At 35.9% G+C, this 15,467-nt stretch overlaps 2 protein-coding genes across 2 annotated transcripts; both read right to left on the bottom strand.

Annotated features, from left to right (window-relative positions):
* Positions 1-1,147: 1,147 nt before the first annotated feature.
* LOC141597144 (uncharacterized) lies at positions 1,148-3,214 on the bottom strand. The gene is made up of 4 exons (XM_074417495.1): positions 2,955-3,214; positions 2,206-2,358; positions 1,903-2,078; positions 1,148-1,604 (listed from the first exon to the last, which is right to left on the bottom strand). Exons 1-4 carry the CDS (start codon positions 3,090-3,092, stop codon positions 1,505-1,507), a joined length of 567 nt encoding a protein of 188 aa, XP_074273596.1. The 5' UTR covers positions 3,093-3,214; the 3' UTR covers positions 1,148-1,504.
* Positions 3,215-4,724: 1,510 nt separating this feature from the next.
* LOC141597143 (protein FIP1-like) lies at positions 4,725-15,467 on the bottom strand. The gene is made up of 14 exons (XM_074417494.1): positions 15,310-15,467; positions 13,559-13,646; positions 13,011-13,119; positions 12,347-12,396; positions 11,164-11,230; positions 9,961-10,033; positions 8,377-8,432; positions 7,435-7,531; positions 7,255-7,336; positions 6,519-6,581; positions 6,290-6,349; positions 5,425-5,517; positions 5,071-5,133; positions 4,725-4,965 (listed from the first exon to the last, which is right to left on the bottom strand). Exons 1-14 carry the CDS (start codon positions 15,357-15,359, stop codon positions 4,855-4,857), a joined length of 1,062 nt encoding a protein of 353 aa, XP_074273595.1. The 5' UTR covers positions 15,360-15,467; the 3' UTR covers positions 4,725-4,854.

The following is a 15,467-nucleotide window of genomic DNA, read 5'->3' as shown; positions in this document are numbered from 1 at the left end:
CACATTGAAGAGGACATCCTCTTAGACGAGAGAGTGCTAAGATGATGGTCCATCCTCTTCAATGTGGATGATCTAAGTCGGTAAACCATAATATGATCCACAAAAAGACAAATCCAATACAGTTAACTGAAAAAAGAGAGGGAGACTACCGAAATTCTGTTACATTTATATATATATATATATATATATATATATATAAATAATCTTACGACGTTCTTACAGTCTCACTTCCACAATACTTACTTCCCCATTGCATCCTTCTCCTCCTCTAGACTCTAGTCATGGGGTTTTTTCCATTAGCAGTACTACTGGTTGAAGTAGTTGTTAACATTCTACACGATAATGCATATGGAGTTGTGATACAATATGTCAAGATGAATGAAACTGATGAATCAGACATATACCACACCGGCACCTGTCCAGCAAACATGGCAGCTTACAACAACAATAAGGCTAACTTTGAGGTGTCGGCATACAATATCAGCCGTAGGATAAGTCATGATGTTGTCAACTTGAAGACCAAATCCACAAGTTTGAACCAGCAGTACTATAATGAGGTCATTACACTGGTTGTTCGCCACAAGAACAAGAAGAAGAAGAAGAAGAAGAAGAAGAACCAACAACAAGTGTTTAATTGGAGTTTGTGGCTGCCCATCTTCTTCCTAATCTTTTTTGTAGGGCTCGTCAATTATTCAGTCCGGTATTTCAATGGATTAAGGCCGCTGCTCCACGATTATTTCGACCACAATCAACTTGAGCGTTAGCGTGGTGAGAATGTTGCAGCTGATGAGTAGAAATGTTGTGATTCGGAATATGCATGCTGGTCTACTGTTGTTGATCTGTTATTTGAATGTTGTAATAATTAGCCTGCAGTGCTACACTCTCTTTTAATACTCGTACGTGTCGTATCGTTGTATGGAACAAAGTATTTGCAGCAGTATCTTGGTATATTTGGTGATTTAGTTCTCAATATTTGTTTAAGACATCAGGGTATCTGAAAGTATCGCATTACAAATAACAGAGAATTTAGGATTTTTTTTCTACTTTGCAACAGTTTTTGATGAGTCGTCAAATTTACAATGCAATTGGGACACTGGAAGAAGCAACACACAGTATATTATTTCATAATGCAATTGGCACACCCAAAAGAGTAATAACACAGTATTATTGACTGCAGTCGATTTTCTCCCCAACCATCTCGGCCATCTTTATAGTATAACATCTGGGATCAAACCACGACCATTATTTCCGGGATCAAGGGTTGAATTGAGATTAGATTCCATGGAAAGACATGCACAAATGTACCATACTCAATCAACCCAAATTGAACGAGGCCGTGCCTTTTCTAGTACAGGAGAATGGCATACTATTTTACAAGGGTTCAACAAAACTGTATGTAATTAGGGATCAATGATTTGGGTTTTCAGCAATCGAAATCGGATGGATAAATATTTGCGTGAAACTGGTGGGGCTTCAAGTAGTCCGAAAGCATTGTCCACGAGAATCAATCATCTGTGTGTGTGAAGATTGCTTCCACTCTGTCTAGTGATGCTTGTAAACGTCCTGATTCCATGTTGAACAGAGGCTCACCTGTGCCCAAAGCCCTGGCAAAGGAACCCATACAAAAATAAGTATAGGTACAAGGAAATTGAGGCGTTTCTAATTTCAGCGGAGCCAAAGACTCGTTGATCATAAATCTATATTATGTTGTTTTAAATAAAATGATGACTCGGTATTTGTCTGTGCGTTTTTTGAAGGAGATGCAATTGACAGGATTTTATAACAAGGCTTCCAGAAAGTGCCTCTCTGGGAAAGGGAGAAGACCAACACTTGGAAGAGTAAGTGTTATTATTGATAAGGTGAGGATAGACATCAGAATTTTATCAGAAAATAAAAGCTCACCCGGTGATCTCAGGAAGAACATAGTCAGCCTTCCAACCAAATCGGAAATCTACACCATCACATAATCCAACTGATGTCTTATTCCGGAGTCTAGAGAAACCGTCATTTCCAAAACATGTATTAAGCTTCCATTTCCATCCTGTTGCTTTTAGAAAGAAGCTGTGACCTATACCAACCTGAAGTATTATACAGCTGAACATTTAATACAAAAATGGCCCATTTTGAAGGTGATAACAAGGAATTGACGATGATTAAATTAAAGGACAATGACGAAAAAAGAAATAATGACTAGGTAGTGGATACCTGTAAATTGAGGAACTTAGTAATAGGTATTTTCTTAGAGAGAATGCGCACATCTTGACGTATAGGTTCATATATGAACTTCCACCTTCGTTCATCCGATAAAGGCTTTAGTACTAGCTTTGTTTGAAAATCATTGATTGGTGCATTATAAAACTGCAGTAAAATGTCGGTGCAGCACCCACCATTAGTACCGAGTACCTTCAGGGAAAACGAAGCACACCAATTCACCCACCCCTCGACCCCTCCAAATCCTTCCAATTGCAAACCAAATAAGGAAATTTGTCGCCCTCCCTTCCCCTCCAAATCCCCCCGTCAAAATAACGGCTAATCTTATGTCATGATTGACAAACTAGACAATGTCCCAACACAAGCTCAAGTTGACCATGTATTATCCGTCAACAACTGACTGTGCTGCTTACACTCTTTCCGTCTCAATCATTTGTTTTAACATTTATATCCATAAAGAGGTTTATTAATCAAAGGTAAACAAACAATCGGGGCGGAGTGAGTTGTAATTAGTATCCTTAATATACACCTATAAGAATTAAAGCAACAAATTTGAACCCATTAATCTCTGCATTTAAGAAAACTACAAAACCCCACTTTCTAATTTCTCAATTGAATAAATTTAAACTCCAAATTATTAATGTAGCCATCACATTTTTCATGAATAACATTTACCCATTTAATAACAAAAAAAAAAAATATACGAATTTCATAGTATTAAGAACAGAAAAAGAAAGAAATACCTCAAAATTAACACCAAGTGTAAAACCTTGAAGTTGTTTACGAAACTTGAGGAATAATTCAGAGGGAACCAAATCAATGTTGTAAAGTTCATCCCATGAAGCGGCTTCTTCTCCATTTACACCCGCATTTGAATCCATTTCTAATTTAATCCGGGTTGCCCTTGTTATTAACGGGTGTTCATATGTGAAGTATAGGAACCAAAAATATGGTACTCCTCGGTCCTACTCCACCCTAGGGGTGATAATGAGATTAAAATGCTCCCGGCCTGGTTTTTTGTGAGTCTAGTCGAATAAGGTCAAGCTCGGCTTAAAAAGTTTGCGAGTAATTCATTATTTTTTAATATTATTTAATATTTTTGTTTCAATATTTTTAATGAGTTTACTTTATATTTAATGAAAATAAAATAATCTAACAAAAAAATTTGAGTATTAGGTCTAGTGACAGAGCCACGTGACCACATCTAGAATAGCGAGGTCTCAATTCGGTCAAACATATACTCGCTTCATTCAAATTCAAACAACCCATTTCGGTCATTTGAACACTTGCTAAAGCACAATTTGGATCGTAAATATCTTTAATTTTACATTATGAAAAAAAATACAAAAGTTTAATATTCTTATTGCGCTGTATCTTAAAGGTGAATTAAACAAGAACTCGCATACTATATTTTTCTTATATATTGCAAGGAATCATAATGATTCTCCTCACTAATGAATAGTGTCAAAAATGTAAATGGGTTGTTTAAATATAAATGGAGAAATAACACTTAATAACTAACTTAACAACATGCTAAAGTGAAGAGTTGTACCTAGCTTTTTATTTCAAGCAAATGATCAGAATTCAATCCCTATTATGAGCATTTTAAGTAATTATTATAATTATCCAACATCTACCATATAACTAAAACAGTAATTATATTTTTGTTTTTCTTTTAATATATTTCGTATTTACGTTTTACTAGAAACTCGTCTTTGAGCCCCACTCGTAAAGTGGATTGGGCTGGGCTTGGACTTTTGACCCTAAATTAATGGGTCAGATCAGGTTTAGGTCGTTCAGTTGCAGGTTAAGATTTATGGTTCCTACCTATCTATCCATAAGAAACAAGTCATGTCAAACTGAATCTATAAATGGAATTAAATTTTCACAGGTCTAAGTGTCTAACGTCCAGCAATTGCTTGCCATTATAGTTGCTATAGTATACTTCCTTCGTCTTAGTCAATAATTTACCTTTAGAACTATTTATTTATTGAATTTTTATGTCTAAGTATATTCTTTTTAGAGACGTGGGAGTATTGTACTCCTCGGAGATGACGTGGAATTAGTGCTCCCAGAGTTTAGGTGAAAATACATTCTCGCTCGTTACTTCTGCCTTTTTGTCCAATTTCTTTTAAAAAATAAAGTAAATAAAGATAATTCAGGATCCCAGAGTTTAGGTGATGTTTCTTCTCAAGTATATTGATTTCAATTCGTTCTCGTAATTTTCTTTGATTAATGAGAAGTTAAAACTACATGTAGAAGGATTTAGATATATAAGAATAAGAATTGCTCGATTGAGGTCAGGCTCAGACTTCAGATGGAATAAATACTGTAGTGGCCGCTCTATTTAACGACAAGCGATCCCTGTTTGCCTTTTATGCATCAGTTACCATCCCTGTAAGGCTGTAACTCAGTATGGTAGTGTTTGGAGTTTGGTTACTAGATTTTCCGATAATTTTTGGTTCAGAAGTTAGACTCTCATTTTTAGCATGCTGACTGTATGTCTGTATATAGCGAAATTGACCTGCACGGCTGCACATAAATAATCTGGCTTGGTTCATAAACGAGACGGTCTCTTACAGAATCTGTTTCACCTCTGAAATATGAGGGGACGTACAGAGATTTACCAAGCAGCCATTTAGCTCAATCCTTTTGACTAGGCTCATCAACTTCATTTGATCGATTTTTGAGCCTCGTTATATTCTTCTGCAAATCTAAATTAAAAACCCGTTCTGCTTCCAGTGCCCGTTCAAGCTGGTAAAAGATGCAAACAGTCCTCATTAATCCCTAATTCCCTATCAATAATACATGCAAACTGTTCCTCAACATAAGTTAAGACAGACAAATGTAGGGTGTTACCTTCGCAGCCCGTGTACTCCACTCGCCTAGAATTGCCCTCAATCGCTCATTCTCCTCAATGTACTGTTTTAGTAAAATAATACAAAGTGAAATGTTCTCTCTTTTTTCAAATTGTCAATATAAATGTAAGACCAAATTAACTGTAAACCCTACTCATGTATTCACGAGTTCAAACTCAAACAATAACTACCTCATTTGTTAGGGAATATGAGCCACTTTCAAGATAATATTATCATGAGGTCTTCTCATGTGATAAATTGTGTTCCAGCTGAATTGAAAACCCTATTTGAAAGCGGGGAAGACTCTACAAGGATCCTAGATCTATAGATAATAATAGGGGAAGTGAAAGCATACCTGATTATTTGTAACGCGAATACGATGACTCTCAGCATCCTTCTCTGCAATTAGGGATCGAGCATGCTGCAGCTCAGATTGCAAATGATCCATCTACATAAGAATTATCTGTTAGATTCAATTGCAAAATGGTTAAACAATGTGATACCATCAGCATGTTTCAAAAACAATGCCAGCACGTTTATACTAAGTACCATGGCAATGAATATCTTCATGTTTGTCCGAAATCTGTGAAAATAGTCTTGAGTGTGCAAAAATTTTAAGCAAGCAACTTTATCAGAGTTCTAGTTTTTTTCAAGAGTCATCTTGTTTAATAATGTCATATATTGAATAGAAAAAGGACTACCACTATTTCTATGTTACACATTAGCCCCTAGGCACTAGGTAAGCTCCAAGTGTTGGAAGTGACACGAAATTTTGTGTATGGAGCTATTTGTGAAAAATTCCATTGTATTTCTGTAAACTAGATTGATGTCAGAGAGCAGGACATGTCGAAGTAGCACGAGATAAAAAAATGATTGTGAGCAGTTCCTTGAACTTGATTTTACCATGTTATTAATTAGAGATTCAAAGATCTCTTAGTAGAGAAATGATCAGAATAGTAAACTAGATACGTCTCTGCCAGTATGTAATTGAATGTGTGAGTGATGATAAATTCTTGCCTCAGGAAAAACAAAATATCCCACTAGCTGCTAGCTAGGTCACTAAATTTACGAGTATTTTATGATCAGTAACGATGCAATGAAGTAAATTAGCAGGTCATATGGCAGGATATTGGTTTTCCCTGGTTCTTACAGCAACATAGGTTTCTCTAATAATCAACTCAGAAACTACTTGATGTAAAATAGTGGCAGTTTCTATGTACCTCAGCTGAAAGTGTTCGTAGTTCTTGATCACGAGCTGCCAACAGATGAACAAGGTCAACCTGAAAAGGAGCAAAAGTTGATTCTCTGTTACTTACGACGACTGCTAAAAATTACAGCAACATTTTCCCAATAAAAACTTGCCACGTACAACGATGGACTACTTTTTAGCTGCCAGAATGGCAGTCACATATTGCTTATATCACATTGTTATTATGTTTACATGATTACCTGAGGAGCAATCCCACCACTGGATGTTTCATACTTGCTCAAACATTCTTGCAGTCGCAGAATCTACATTATATAGAATTTATCAAAAATGTTCATAAGAAATAATCTAGAAGCTTCTACCCCCCACCAAGAGATAGTTAAGAGCTTATTAGTGACAGATAACCGATGAGGTCTAGGCCGACTGGCTAGATTGACATCTTTTCTGAATATGTCGGATATTTGAATCCCTCTTTGTGCCTCCTCTTAGCAAAAAAAAAAAAAAAAAAAAAAAAAACAAGAAAAAAGAAAAAAGAAAATGAAAAAAGGAAAAAGAAAAAGTGACATCGCAAGATGTTTCAGACACAAGGCTTTTCAAACTTTCCTTTTGTCTCAGCTAAGAGAAGTGTAGGATTGGTAAGTGCACGATATGGCATATGGATTCCATAGCCATATCCTTGAATCCCATGCCAAAAAAGGTATGGCCCCAAAGACGAAGAGTCAAATTAATATAGATTCTGAGAAAGCATAGGACAAAAGAGTAATGTTTTCTGGAGCTAAGGAGAGTATGAGATAGATCTGTCAAACATGTCATGAATTTTCTATTACAGAAATGGAACCTCTTAACACTGAGGCTGCAGGTCAGGAGCCATAACAATTAAGCTATCTCCCACATCCCACATTGACATGACTGAAATTGTAATAAAATTGCAACTATTTGTGTTGAGAATTAACATTCTATCTAGTATCTACCCATTACCTCCTCGCATAAAAAATGGATGTTTTCGCGTTGGTATTGCAGTAGCGCCATCTGCTGATCAGCAAGTCGACCATCATAATACCTGTTCCATAGAAATATCGTTAGTTAAAACAATAGATGTCTACCACACTCTCTGTCTATGCAAATAATCTACCGTCTTGTATTTGTTTTGTTAACTACCTTAGCCCCTCAAGAGAACTTGATGGTTGAAGTGGAGAATATAAGGACTTCAACACATCTGGCTGAGAATCCAAAGAATTGTACTGGTGAACATAACCTGAAAGGCATGTGTTAGATAAGCTGTTGTACACATTTGTGGATCTATGTATAAGAAGCCGGGGTCGTAGGACCCAACGAACAATTTTTGTGTGCATTTTGTCAAATATTTGTGCTTAACGATTATGTTTTTTTTTTTTTTTTTGTATAGATGGTAGTTTTAATGTTTTCAATGGGACCAGAGAAAAAAGAAACACTTCTGGGTCTGACCCTGATTGTACACATAATGAACTCCTGAACTGTGCAAAACTTGCTTTAGCGAAACATAGTAGAGCTGTAGAGATCAGCTGCTAATCTCAGTAAGGCTAACAGGGAAATTTAATGGTTAGACTAAACCGATATACTTACACGAACCATGCTATACCAGGACTTCCACTTACCTCTACACTTTCCCGGGTTTTGCCTTGGTTCCTCAGAGTAAGGCAAAGCCATTCATCAGGTAGCCATAATCATTCATTTACATTTCACAATTCCAAATTTCCAATAGACTCCGTGTTCAGCTTTAATTACAATGATCCCCACAAACATGATAAAAACTTCTAGTACTTGTAGTTACTTTTCCGTCTTAACCCTGGAATGTCTATAAATCGGATTAGCCCACTGCTACTAATGGAGGTCTAGCACATAAGTCACCGGATGAAGGAGTTGGATGTCCGCAACTCACCATACTTACTCTTCACTCTTAATGAAAATATGACAGTGATACAAAAATAAAAATACAAAGTTCCTGCCACACAGAATTGAGAACTTCTACAATCTCAGATTCAGCAACGGAAAATGAAAATATAATTGAAGTATTGAACTCAGTACCAGACATCTAGGATTCACAAGGATAAGCAAACTTACCAATATAAATAGCCATAAAAGTACCAGCAATGACTACTTCAACTAGCATCACTATCCTGCAAAGATAAAATACAAGAGGAGCTTATCAAGCTACTAATTGGTATGGAAAGAAACATAATACGGAGTATAATATAAGAGCAGAAAAACCTATACAATAAAAGGATCATACACCATGAAGAGAATTTTTTGGCAAATTGGTGTTTATTAGCAAAATAATTAGGGAGTTGGGGTTGGTTTGAAACTATTTTGATTTATGGTGTCCACGTCATCAGTTTTTATTTTTTTTCCAGTTTTTATGGTAAGCCGCTAAGTTTCTTAGCGGCTTACTATTTTTTTTTTTTTTTTTTTTTTTTTTGAAAAAAAAAAAAAAAAAAAAAGTGAATAGTAAAGCCGCTAAGAACCCTAGCGGCTTTACTATTCATTTTTTTTTTTTCAAAAACCGTCACCTTCTAACACTGATGACAGCCTATTCTAGAAATGAATAACCACCAAAGCCGCTAAGAAAGTTAGCGGCTTCCCTATTTCCCTATTTTTCATAAGCTTATGACATTTATTATCTAAAAAATGACAAAGAGACAAAGCCGCTAAGAAACTTAGCGGCTTTGCCTAAAAATTGGAAAAAAAATGAAACTGATGACGTGGACAGCATAAGTCTAAATAGTTTCAAACCAACCCCAATTCTCTAATTATTTTGCTTATAAACACCAATTTGCCAAAAAATTCCCATGAAGACAGCAAATGGGGGATTCATTTTTCCTCTCCATTTCCCTCCAACTCAATTTTACTAACCAAACAAAGAAACCGTTCCCCTTCCATTCCCTTCAAATACCTTCAGGTGAAGGGATTGAGGCAATCCAGGCAATCAACCAACTTATGCATATCTAAGAACTATTTCTGTTTAAGACCAAGTTCTGGTTGCACTATATGTAGCGTAGCACAGGTTGTTTCAACTGTCAAGACTCTCAAGAGCTCCTCTTCTAGACTAATCTAGACTACACGGCCATCATTCCTTTTATTCAACAGAGTAATTTTCACACAATCACAAGTCATGTGTTATGGATGATGCACTAAACAATGCTAGTGGCCGAGAAGAAGTATGCTCTCTCCACAATTTGGTTCACATAAACCAAAAAAATTAATAGTGTATACTTCTTGCAGATGGTCCTAAGTCCTTGCAACACCTCAGAGAAACTTACCCAAGCTTAATTTGATATATTATATTAATTAACCACAGCGCTCTCCATTTCCATTAGAAATACGCCCACTGCCACTCCACTTCCAGATAGTCCAGACTCCAGAGCATTAATGAACAGGATTTTAGAACACGACATTACAGATCAGGAATAAAGCCAACAAACAGAAAGGGGTTTATATGAATTATAACCCTAATGAAAACAGTAACCAATTTATTATCTATACAAATATAGCAGAATGTTTATGTGTGCACATAAAATGAACGGCAAAAAGAATTGGAAGCAAAAAAAAAGAACGTTTTAGAACACAGCTAAACGGTAAAAACAAATAAATAAATAAAAAGAAAAGGAAAGAAAGAGAGCCATTGAAATAGAAAACATGATAGCCTACCTAAGTAACCCAGAGGCAGAGAGAAAGCTGATTTTGGGTTCCCAAACCACCAACAGTAGCATTCCAGCAGTTCCTAGGGAGCAATTCCATAATAAGATGAAGGCTACGCAATTTTAAATTCTGAACAAAAAGGGTATGCAACCGATTAAAGAACCCAATTTTCGGCCAACAGTTCAACCAAATCTACAGAAATATAGTGTATGTAAACGCCATATCTACACTCGAACATGGGCATGACACTTGGACACCTCATATTAAATAGCCAAAACATGCATATTTTTCATAAGAATAACACACTCCGACACTTGGAGACGTGTCGAATACCTATAAACAAGTCTGAGTAACGAAGGTTTTATGCCGATCAAGGAAACTCAGTACAATTTAGGTAAACCTAGCACCACAAGGTGAATAACACTAGCATGGAAGTCAGAGCATTCCTTTATAATGTAAAGGCCATATCTTTGATCTTTCACATTATTCAACCTCTTAGGTAGATACTTTTTGGCAGACCACCTTCATTTACAACGATGGCATTCCTATTAGTTCTAAACAATTTTAGTTAACTACTCCGCTTACCGCCATGTTTCTGTAGTAAGTCTCTTTAAAGCAGAGGAAAAAAGCTCAAAAGAAACGAAGAAAGATGGTGCTCAAATTGCCTTTCTTCAAACAAAGAATTTAATTTAAGGGATGCCTAGAATATTATAAAGTGTAGTTAACTTCACGGGTGATTTTAGATATTTTCGGCCTTCGACTCCATGATATGAGACAAAAACATTTACAAATACTAATACTCCGTTATATATTAGTCATTCAGGCATCAGTAAGTCTTTTAGTTTAAAATGATATTCCCCACACATAAGTTTATGAGTTTTGAATGCCATTCAATAAATTCTTAAGAATAATAAGTGAACAAAGGAGATAATATAAATTTTTTTCAAGATACAAAGTTTAAATTGCGAGTTTGATAATAGTACCAACCCCACCATGCTTTACGAGTTTCATCGAACCATGGTAGTTTGTCCTCTATAAAAACTATTAACCTAGAGACACTTGGTGGTCGTGAACTTTTCAAAAGTCCTGTCTTAATGTATGGCAAACCAAGAAGAATGTTAGATTTTCATGCAAAAGGATTAGCGGAAAAATAGACAGAACAAGATGAATCTTCGGATGCTTTAAGAACCTACATATTCACATATGACATACCATAAGAAATTGTTGAGAAAGGCAGACGAACAATATGCTTCAATCTCTGGCTGAACATGTAGTAACCCTAAAACGGCAAAATCTTTTGGTTAACAATGAACTGGATGTCAAATAAAGGTACAATGTAGAAATGACAAACATCCGGAATATAATCAAATTAACACTATACACCAACTTCATTCATAATTTATGAGTTCATTAGTTCAAATTAAAGAGTCTAAAGGAGGTCGTCATTGCTTTCTATTGTTGATTTTGCACAAGTCTGTCTTAGTTTCAATTGTCAAATGGAAATTCCACTTTCATGATTTTTTCTATATCCAGAACCACTGTTTTGTTTCAGGTCGTGACCAGAGTTTAGCAGGTCCCACGTAATACCGATATAAAAAGACATCCATGTCAAGCGAATATGAATACCATTTGGAATCAAGAGAAAATCATGACTGTAGCAGTGTAGCTGTACAGGCAACTATGCAGCTACAAGAATAGGTAAGATGAGCCATGGTCGTTACTCCTTAGACTTCTAAGATTAAACATACTAACAACTCCCTCAGTTCCACTATGATCTTCTTCCATTTATGATACACGGAGACCGATATATTAAATAGCGCAATGAAAAGTAGAGAGAAGGGGGTAAAGTTTACACGGATCGCAATACATATTTGAGATCAAATAGAAGTTGAGAATATCATAATTTGACAGCTCAAAGAACCAAGTAAGAAGATCATAGTTTGGAATAGGGAATACATTTGCTTGTCCTGGTTTCCAGTGTAATCAATAACCAAGGACAGGAATAAGCACTTCCAGTTCCAGTACATACTGCTAATGAGAAGAAACACAATGCCCATAAGAGCTTGTCAATCCTAAGCTAGAAGCGGACAATATTTTAATGTACAGACTAATTAGACTATGAGTGGCGGCTAATTATCAATCCTATCCTTTCTCCAGTATCTTCTCAATGTAATGCTATTAGCGATGTTTTTAAGAGCATAGAGGTACAGTTGCGCACATCCCACTCCCTCTTATAGGTGGGGCCTTTGAGGCACTACGGTAGTGTTGTTTTGTAATGCATGTGTCTCATAATTTGGCTAACCATATTTGTAGTGATAACACATTAAATTAGTTTAGTTCTTCTGGAGTAGAAGAGATAATACAAGCTAAAGCACAGTATAGCAAAGAGAGATACCTGCAATCGTATCTTCTGGACTTGGTGGACCAGATACTGCAGAAAGATTCCTGGTAGAATGGGACATAGGGACACAAGTCATGAATCTCAATCACAAGTCATAAAAGCAGCTCACATGCACAGGACATATGGATTTTGAAAATAAACACTTGTAATGAACCAAAATAAAACGAATTTTTCAGAATAATCCAATTTAACCTAGTGTTTTAAGAGCAACATCTATTGCAATTCCATGAGACACTCCTACAAATTAGTATATAACACTCAGTCAAATATCTTAGCACAGAGATGACGGCTCTGTATTGTTTATTTTGTTCTGTAGATTTTTCTTCTCTTTTCATGACTCTATTTGGTATACTCAACGACATCATAAGCACGCCAAATAGAAGGCTCTTCTGGTGTGGTTTAATCCTAATGATCAAGAAAAATGCTTGCAGCTGATATCTATGCAGTTCTAGGGTCCAGTAAAGAGCAAAATCTACGGTAGCAGCTGAAACCCCAATTAGATGATGAAATTCATTCAAAGTTGAACATATGCAACATTCGTGGCACAAACACACACATATATAGGCTACCAACTGAAACCAAAATTAGATAAACTCATCCTAAGTAAATCATATGCAACACTTGTGGCAATATTTGAGAGATATACACTTGATTGAACCTGTGATTATTAAGAGGATAACATTGCAGCTGCAGAGCAATTGTGATATCCATGGATCAAGAGCTTGAAAAATCCATGGAGCTGCTATCCCAACTGTGGCATAACCTGCCTAGAAAATTAACAGAACATTATGATTTGATAGTTGAAGTCCGCCATGGCCAACTAACAAAGTCCTTTCATTTAGCTTAAAACAGATATAGAGGTAGCCGCCATGATTTTATTTTGTGTAAGTTTCATACTAGCTTATGTTGTCTGCATAGAATCTGAAGGAACTCGAGAAATCTGAACATTAGTATAATATTATGCAATAGAACACATTTATTTAAGATATAACTTATTAGTTCACCAAAACAAGAGGCGGATGGAAAATGCTACAGATGACTAAATGCTGCACAAACAGTATCTTAAGTTGGCAGAAAATAAAGCAGCTTTCGATAAAATAAACACAGATTTCATTTCATACAAGCGAAAAGGATTACAGGTATTGATTTACATACATATGATTATATGAACAGAATTCATATTCGCATAAAACATAGTTAACTTACCAGTAGAAAGCTATAGAATATACTCCCATATATCTTTGTGGGCTTCCGATGTGCGGCTAATGGAGCATCGTTCAGTATATCCAGAAACCTTCAAAGCAAAAAAAATTGATGTCACTCAGAATAAAACTTTTCTTCAAACTTTTGTCAGATTGTTGGAAGAATGACCAATGATCTCAGAAAGAAATTCTCTAATGAGTTAACCACAGTCAATCAAGCACACACACAGACAACCTTGATGTTAAGTGATCCTAAAAAGGCAGGACAGGCAGGAGCCTTTTTTTCCATTTACACTAGAAGCACCAAGTTAGTACAAAGCAAGGAAACTAATTACAGTCCCAAGTAATTTAATAGAAAAATCCAAAAGTATTCCAGGTCTAGATTGTTTAAATACTGGAAATAATACCAAAGCCACAATACAAACTATTGCACAAATTTTTCATTCCAAAATTTTAGTATCCATGAACAAAATTAACTTTGACCAAATCACATGAGTTGATGAGTAGCATGCATGATAGCATCATTCCCACGTGAACCCGACCAACTACCGGCAGAATAGCTGGAATGGATAAATGGATACAATCAATATGCAATATTATTAAGAAAATGACACGTGACGAACCAGAGACAACAAGCCTCTAATGCTTCTGTCACTGCTCTCCCCAACAAATTAACCTCATTAGTCATTACCGCCTTAAGCTTGTAGATAGACGGAAACTTACCCCTTGCCTCTCAAAGAAGAGGTCTGATAAGCTACCATGTACCATACCTACTCTTAAGGTCTTAAGTTTTAAGAGGAGTTTCTTATGCAAAACCTTTTCAGATGCTTCTTCATTATATTCATCCAACACTAAAATGACTGCTAAAAGTTCTACTCAAGCTAATATCCAAAATGCATTTCATGATTACAGGAAAAGATCATCTAGTTTAAAACTTGACAACATATCCCTTGAATTTACATTGCAAAACAGCAATCAGCTAAGAAAGCTTGACTAATGTCGTCTACATCACATATATAAGCCTCAGCTAACTTACAACTAAAAATTCAAATTTATATCAGCCTTTATACTCCCTCGTCATTTGTTGTCCTTTGGTTTTGGCACAAAGATCAAGGACAGAGAAATGGGCCAATTATTAAATGACAAGTGGAACAAATTGAGTGTGAATGATCAAATTGTTCATCAAGTTCATTCTTAAAATAGAAAGGACAACAACTCACTGAGACACCCAATATGAAAAAGGACAACAAATGACCGGGACAGAGGGAGTATAAGCCTTTATATCAGCTAAAAATTCAAATTTAAGCATTGTGTTCGAATATTTTCATAGCTCCAACAAAACAATGGTCACCTTCCTAACAACTCAATGAGGAGATAGCAATGTCTCCTCTAATTGACAATGTAAAAGGAGGTTCATTCGAAACCAATTAGTAATAGGAGACGTAATTTTTTTTGTTATAAAGGGATCAACTATCTCCTTTAATTAACAATGAGAGGGGTAACATACAAATTAAAACCGTAACATATAACAATCCTCATGCTACAGCTTGACCTAGCTCATGGACTCTGATACCGTATTAAATAAGAAAAAAACTCGACGAGTTTCATCCTAAAATTGAATGGCAACGAGATAGTACTACTCTGTTTTCAATATGGGACCCTCACATGTAATATCGATATAACTCGAATCACATATCATAACAGAAAAATATCAATAGATGACAGTTGAAATGGAAAGAAAGAGAGAATTGTTACAGGTTTTGTTCGGCGGTGGAAGTCGGCGAAGAATTCCGAGAATTCGCCATGAATGTTACGTAATGATTCAACGAATCTGAATCATGCAGTTAGATTCTCACGCTTTGGTTTTTCCAATTCCCTATAATATGGTGCGCGTTTTTCTGTACTTGCCATGT

Source organism: Silene latifolia, chromosome 8 (genome assembly GCF_048544455.1).
Source record: "Silene latifolia isolate original U9 population chromosome 8, ASM4854445v1, whole genome shotgun sequence".
Classification (NCBI taxonomy): Eukaryota; Viridiplantae; Streptophyta; class Magnoliopsida; order Caryophyllales; family Caryophyllaceae; genus Silene; species Silene latifolia.
Note: the sequence above shows the minus strand (reverse complement) of the source record. Positions and strands in the feature narration are given on the sequence as shown.